The 7894-nt window shown below is 45.9% G+C and overlaps 1 protein-coding gene across 1 annotated transcript; it reads right to left on the bottom strand.

The window, feature by feature from the left end:
• Positions 1–824: 824 nt before the first annotated feature.
• Positions 825–2686, bottom strand: LOC127765173 (homeobox-leucine zipper protein HOX13). Its single transcript, XM_052290018.1, has 3 exons — positions 2354–2686; positions 1708–2141; positions 825–1629 (listed from the first exon to the last, which is right to left on the bottom strand). Exons 1-3 carry the CDS (start codon positions 2394–2396, stop codon positions 1174–1176), a joined length of 933 nt encoding a protein of 310 aa, XP_052145978.1. The 5' UTR covers positions 2397–2686; the 3' UTR covers positions 825–1173.
• Between the last annotated feature and the right edge of the window lie 5208 nt (positions 2687–7894).

The raw sequence follows: 7894 nt of genomic DNA, 5'->3' as shown, positions 1-7894 counted from the left end.
TTTGAGGAGGAGATTTTACAATTAGTCGTAGCTGTGAGAAGCTCCCGAATTGTACTATGTTCTTTAGAGTATTTCTAACGGTCTACCAAATCAAACTCTCCAAACATCCATACAGCCAACACTGAGACCCATATGTCAGCCTCTACTACCATTTCTTCTTTCTCTTTTTTCCTCTCTTCCTCTTCTCCCGTTGGGGCCATCCTCAAGCTCCTCCATAGCACTCTCCCTCTCTACGGTGATAATGTCCGTGCGACAGCGACAGTTGGATCCGTGAGCGCATGAGGCGTGGTGGCCGACGCCAGCTAAAGAAAGGCCGTCGATGGGCGCGGTGGACAGGTGCGATGCCTATGCTGTGGTGGTGCCTGTTTGGCAAGTGAGGGAATGAGTTTGGCCAACCAGATGGAGAGACTGTTAGGTGTGATTTTTGTTCACAATTATTAAATTTTAACTTGAAAAATGGGATGGAGAGACTTTTGAAGATGATATTGGACCTTGCCAGTGTGCGATTGCATGTAGCAGCTTGGAGGGTCAGTAGGGAGTTGAGACCTTGACTCAGACATGTTGTATTGCTGTGAGTGCTGTTGCTGCTTACTGCTTGGGGCTCCTGTGCACCTCTGTTTTCACTAATTCTGCTATGAAGATTTGGTTACTGAACTAAATGATTTAGTTATTTTGACTCGCTATTTACTTTTGGGCTATCATCATTCGAGGTACGGAGTAACAAATCTCGATACTTAGGCTGCGTTCAGGGATGCCACATGATACTTTGGTTACGTTCGCATAGACATCATGTGGCATTATGTCTTTTTTTTTCTATTATGTAATGCTTTATAATATACTAGTATGATATATATACCACAGGTAGTAAAACGCAGACAGCTATGCTTTGCTGTCCTGTGCTATCCTTCTTCGACCCCTTGGCGGCTTAAAATTTACATCCTTGATCCTTCGTTAATTACCCTATATCAATTTCGTCCTCTAGGCTCGTTCCACTTCTTGCTACTTTGCTACAGTACTAGCAGTAAGCACGCCAGGTAGCCAAAGGCGGTAGTAAATGAGTACAGTAAAAAAACTAAAAGTACGTGCTCCATCCAAGCATGCAATGCGCCAATGCGGTTATGCACAGTGCTACTAACCCTGCCATTTTTTACACTAACCGTGGAGATCAAAATCTCATTCCCAACCCTCGTTACCACTCGCGCACCAACCGAAGTTGAGGTTGGAGGCGTGCTCGTCGGAGAAGAAGCCGGCGGCGTCGTTGCCGGCCATCTCGCCGGAGCAGGCAGCGAGCCATTCCTCCGTGAAGCCATAGACGCCGCCTTTGCACGAGTCGTCGGAGTACGGACCGTGCCATTTGGACTCGAGCGCGGGGAGCGACGACGAGCAGCCCACGATTGCCGCCGACGCGTCGTCGACCAAGAACGACGGGCCGAATCCAATGAAGGCCGCGCCGGAGTACGGCGACGCCTCGTCGTTGAACACCACGCTGGAGTCGCTGTCGTCCGACGAGCCGTCCTTGCACACCGTGGCGGCCGCGGCGCCGGCCGCCGCGTCATTGCCGGCTTCTACCTTCACTGACGCCGCCGTGTCCGCCGGCTTGGTGGGCAGCTTCTCCCTCAGCTCCCGAATCTGATCGATCGAGCACGAATTGAAGGTGGGTGACAAGCTCTCGCGCGCGTCGGGCAAAACACAGCGGTGGGCGCGTACCTCGGCGGCGAGGGCGTCCTTGTCGCGGCGCAGGGCGTCGCAGTCGGCGCGGAGGGCGTCGTGGCGGGCGCGGAGGGCGGCGAAGTCGCGCTCGAGCTGCTTCGTCTTCCACCGGGCGCGGCGGTTCTGGAACCAGACGGCGACCTGGCGCGGCTGCAGGCCGAGGTCGCGCGCGATGCGGGCCTTGCGGTCCGGGTCCAGCTTGTTGTCCGTGTCGAAGCTCCGCTCCAGAGCGCGCACCTGCTCCAGCGCCAGCCGCCGCTTCTTCTCGCCCAGTCCGCACGACGGCGACGGCGACTGCGCCGCGTGCCCGCCGGCTATGTCTTCGTCGACCTCCTCCTCCTCCTCGTCGTCCACCTCCTCCATCTCGGCTTCGTCTTTCTGCTCCATGGTCACCGCGGGCAAGCTGCCCTCAGAGAACGCCAGGTCCTCTCCTGCATAAAAATATGCGTACACTTTTAACTTTGTGTTTGTATTATTCTTGCTTCAATTACACTGGATCGAAACATATTACTACCGCAAATGCAGATGAATTGTACAGTTTGCACTTGTATTTAAGCTTCAAACAGATTTGCAGCTCAGTTACATCCATGACGCACTCCACAAGTAGTCTACACAAACGAAAAAGATCTCGCAGCAAACACACCTTGTTTTTTGGATTTTCGGCTGCTGCTGGTGGGCCTCTTCATTATTTACAAAATTGAAGGAGGATTGGAAATGGAGATGATCCTACGAGTGGAGGGTTGCAAGGAGTGTTGAAACTTGAAAGAAGCGGCAGCTAGCAACCAGAGGACAGAAATTGCATGCAGATGTGTGTACCCCTTCAACTTTTGTTGGTCGGTGGCAATGGCCTCCCCTGCTTCGAGAATCGAGCAGTGATTGTGGAGATGAACTGGGCAGAGTGCCGATTCGTCCTTTGGAGGACGGAGGTGAGAGGCGGAGAGCAGAGAGAGAGAGAGAGAGGTCAGTGGACGGGGCAAACAGCTGATGCAAGAAGCCATGGATCGCGTATTAATAAAAGGACGCAGGAGGAGCTGAGGTGGGCCGGGAACTCTGGTTTTGGACGGTTTCCAAGATGTCCTGTGGCAGAAATCTTTGTATGATTCATGTGTCTTCAAGGCATGTTTGATTTGTTGAAGATGAACATATCAATTTTTTGTAATGCAAAAAAAATGATATTAACAAAATTTTATAAGTTAAACACATGAGAAATCTCATGCATTTGGTTGTGTACATCCTTTGAATATATAGATGTTGAGTTTTAATTCATTATTAAAACAAACACTGGACTAATAAAATGACCGCTAATATCTCCAATCAAGTTTGACTGCATGAATCTTTTTTTAAGGGACACCGGGGCAGAGGCTCCTCACCTGAATTAATTGAAATTTAAAATAACTGCACAAAAGTTTAAAACTAGATCAGCCGAACCAAGAAGAAGATGAAGAAAACATCAAGGAGAAACACATGAAGATTAGAACAAACGTAGAGGGAAGGCGAATAGCGCCTTTCAGGTGGAGGCAACGTGCCAGTAGATCTGTTTGAAGCGATGTGACTATAATCTAGCCATTTCCAGGCAGAGTCTTCTCACCTGAATTAATTAAAATTTTAAAAAACTCCACAAAAGTTTAAAACTAAATCAGCCGAACCATAAAGAAGAGGAAGAAAACATCGAGGAGAAACACATGAAGATTAGAACAAATGTACAGGGGAAGCGAATAGCGCCTTTCAAGTGGAGGCAACGTGCCAATGGGTCTGTTTGAAGCGACGTGACCATAATCCAGCCGTTTCCGAGCAGCTGCGCAGTAAGCGGGAAACTGAGGGTGGCAGGTTTAGAAGATGACTTCGTTTCATCCTTCAGGTTTCCTTGAGTGTGTAAACGGAGCTTGAAATTTGTGAGCCAAAGGTTCATCCATCAGCCATTTGCCATGCTAGAAGGAGGTGCGAGATCCATCCCCGATCTTTTTGACAATTGCCTGGTTATGACTTGAATTTCATCAGAATCTATCAACGTTCATCGAATAAAGTTCTACGGATTCAGACCATATCAATTGAAATAATGATAATTGTCGGGTAGTTATAGTCGAATTTACAAACCCCGATTAGATTTTGATGGACCTTTAAGAGTAGAAACTTCCAAAGTTGCCAAATCAAGGTATGGTTGTGATTGCTTCATATATTTTATTTTGCTGTCTAGCCAAAATTTAGTAAGTTTATTTTAGTAACAAACCAAACATACCCTTAATTAGTTATATTTGCATGCATGGTGTTGTTTAACTTTTTCTTAAGGTTCTTGAATGTTAGTGCATGGTGTATATCTTCAAGTGCTACTCAGATTGCTACCGAATTATTTTCCATTGTTATTAGTCTACGACGCTCTTTCACTTTAGCATCTCAAAACAATATGGGTAACCTTGTTCGAACATTTTTCTCCTATGTTCAAGGCACACAGTGATTATAAGTTTAATCCATCCAATTTTTTGGGCAATGTAGTCATTTGACAATGTATAATCTTCGAAACTAAACATCAACAACTATTTAACAAACAATATATTTTTAGCATGATATAATATCATAATCTGAATATTTATCGTAATCAAACTTACGTATACACTCCTTAATTTTGCTATCAGCCAACTGAGATGCATTATAAATAGATGTGTTCCATTAAATGAGAAAAGACGAACGGTTTAAATCGACTCTACAACTACAATCAATAGAAAACACCATAAAAACTATCAATGGAATATGTAAATTTCGATTGCCTTCCTCTAGAAATTATGACGTGTTTGTGTGCCAACGAAATATTTCATTTCGTAAGTCTTAAGTTTAAGCACACAGCTGCATGCACTGCAATCAACCACAAAGTATCAGGGATGCATGGTAAATCAATCCAGCTTAGTGCTTGTATAGTTCCCAACTTTTTCTTTAAACTTTTAACTTTTTCATCGCATCAAAATTTTCCTACACACGTAAACTTCTAACTTTTTTCTTCAAACTTTCAATTTTAGTCAAACTTTTAATTTTAACGTGAAACTAAACACAGAATCGGATGGCGGCGATGGCCTAGTTATAAACCAAGTAAATACCAGAAGAAAAAAACAAACAGTAATGGGAGAACTGCACATACGCCACTACGATTTGCTATAATTGTAAATCTGCCACCACCTTTTCAATTATCAATTACTAAAATGCTAGTGGTTTCATCCGAAAGTTGCGAATATACCACCCTGCCGTTAAATTTGACTAACGCTACCAAGTCAACATGTTTGGACTGTACATTAGATTTTTTTTAAAAAAAAACTTAAATAAAATGTTGTGCTCATCGTCAAATTCATCTGCTGGTAGCATTTGAGCCATTTTCTTTCAAAGTATTTTCTCATCTTCCATTTTCTTGAGAAATAAAAACTACTACGGTGTTAAAAAAACCTAACGATAGTGGCAAAATTTTTACAAGGTAATCTCCCTTTTGATGGCATTCTAGCAATTTTCAGAATTTTCGATGGCATAGACAATTGGAGCATATAGTAATGACAAATGTGCAATTGTTTTAGTATTCTGTGATTCTGTCGCTGCCGCTAACAATTTAAATTCGAGATCGATCGAACTCAGAGTTGTGAAAAGAAGACCTTGCTGTCTTGTACGTACACAATAGTAATATTCATATCGTTTAATAGCGATTGTGGCGTTACCATTTCAAGCAAGCAGTGTGGGCTGTGTGGCACAAATGCATGTCAATCATATCAACTGGGACATAATGTAAGAAATATGTAGAGTTAGATATCTAAAAAAGATAAAAAAAAGTAAACTCAAGATATAATAGATTACCATTCACAATAATGAGAGTGTGAATTCTAACTCCCATAGTCCACATGAATTCTATGTTACTCGATATAGTTAAACATTGATTATAAGTCATTTTGATTTTATAGTTATACTTCTCTGATATCGTTTATAGAAAAAATTTAGTAACATCTACGATACGAATTAGTTTCACTAAAATTAACACTCCTATTTGATATAGTTTGATAATGTGTTTGTTTTGTGTTAAAAATATTGTTATATATTTCTATAAACTCAACCTTAAAAAGAATTTGACTAAGAAGAATGTTAAAACGATTTATAATAATAAACAAATGTATTCAAGTTTTTGAACAAGCATTATAGTGGAACACCCAAACCTCTCTGAAATTGTTGTAATCATACGGTGTTATGTTAGGAATACTTGTGGGGTGTTGAGTAGTAAGAGTACGTACTTATAATTTTATATGGTTCATGATGCGGTACTGTTAGGGCAATCACAGTGCATGCACCGGTAGAGGGGTGTTACTTGTTAGCCTAAAAAGTTGGCACAAGGACACTCAATCCCACAGTGCAAGGAACCTAATTTGGGTGATCTAAATAGATAAATGGATGGAGATACTGTTGAAGGCCCACAACGCACGGGGGAGCGGAGGAAAATCAATTCCTCACCTACCCTTCGGTTTTTCTCCTCCCACCCACTCCGCCGCACCTCGCCACAAGCGAACGAAGGAAAAACCGAGGAGGTCGTCGTCGTCCTTATCGTCTACTCCCTTGCTCCTCCATCCCGCCGCCATCCCGCTCCACCGCCGCAGCCCACCCCTATCCTTGTCGTCTCCACGGGAGCACGTGCACACACCGAACAGCGTCGCGGCCTTCGCCGAGAAGATCGCCGCCTTGACCCTCTCCGACCTCCCTCCTCCCCAATCGGAGCAGAAGCAGGCGCAAGCGCTGCTCGGCCACGGCCGCCTCTCCGACCTCCCTTCTTTTTCCCTGAATCTCGCCGAGAAGATTGCTGCTCGGCCACAGCTGTGGCATCCCGGCCCAGGGCTTAATAGGATTAATAGAATACTCATATCAACAAGTTGCAACTTCTTTTCCGGAAGCCGGTCTCGAAAGAATTCTGAGGTTAAGCGTCCTTGGTGAATTTCCCGGGTGCGCACGAGTGAGGATAAAGTGTGCAGAAAAGACATGTGTTGGTCTGTGAGGGCAGTCTATGACCTATGAAAGCTATTAGATGTAAGCGGGCCCGGCCTAGCAGAGGCGGGACGTTACAAAGTGGTATCAGAGCTGACTCTCGCGGTTTCACGGGCACGTGTGTCGCAGTTGCGCAGGCATGGTGCGCATGGCTGGTGTGGACCTGGAGTGGTCACACAGCATGGCACATGCGCTGGCACTAGACACACGGACGTGGCCAAGAGGGGACGTTCCTGGCCTGAGGTTGATCGACGAGGATGTTGATCTCTCTTAAGGGGGTGAGGATGTAGCATCCCGACCCAGGGCTTAATAGGATTAATAGAATACTCATATCAACAAGTTGGAACTTTTTTCCGGAAGCCGATCTCGAAAGAACTCTGAGGTTAAGCGTGCTTGGCCTGGAGCAATTTCGGGATGGGTGACCGATCGGGAAATTCTTCCCGGGTGCGTACGAGTGAGGATAAAGTGTGCAGAAAAGACATGTGTTGGTCTGTGAGGGCAGTCTATGACCTATGAAAGCTATCAGATGTAAGCGGGCCTGTCCTAGGAGAGCTGCCTCGCCGCCCGTCTCGTTCCACCGTCGCAGCCCACCCCTCTCCGCTGGCCAAGACCGAGAGAGTGGTGGACAGGCTTGGCGCGGCGGTGTTGGCGGCGGAGCTCGACGTCGACCCTACCAAGGTGGTGGTCGGGAGGGCGCGAACGACAGAGCCGCAGGAGGGCAATTTTGGATGACGAATCCGGAATTCCTCGTCCCGTTCGCCGGCGAGGGCACGACGTGTCTAGGTCACGCGCTCCATAGCGCACGGAACCTTGCCACGCGTGGACTCGCTGCGAGTAAGAATCGCGCGGCTCTGCTAAGGGGCGAGGAGCTCAATTGGGGCACGCGACCTTGCTCCATGCAAGCGCAAAGCCGAGCCGGCAACGCGAAGTAACGCTCCACGTCACCGGACTGTGAGAGGCCTTATTCACCTCTCTGTAAGTACATCTACGCAACCTCTTTAATTAGCACTAAACTATAGAACGTGAGGTTTTGCTGCATTTGTTTACCATTTCCTTGGGTGGCCAAACGTGGCAGCAAATGTGTTGAGGAAACAGCAGCGAAGCTGATACAGTATCTAAACACATGACAAAAAGTCAGGAAAAAAAAAACCATACGCGAGGTCGCAAAGTGTGGCTAGCGGACGCCGTA

Source organism: Oryza glaberrima, chromosome 3 (genome assembly GCF_000147395.1).
Source record: "Oryza glaberrima chromosome 3, OglaRS2, whole genome shotgun sequence".
Classification (NCBI taxonomy): Eukaryota; Viridiplantae; Streptophyta; class Magnoliopsida; order Poales; family Poaceae; genus Oryza; species Oryza glaberrima.
The sequence above is the reverse complement of the archived record's forward strand: the minus strand, read 5'-3'. Positions and strand labels throughout refer to the sequence as shown.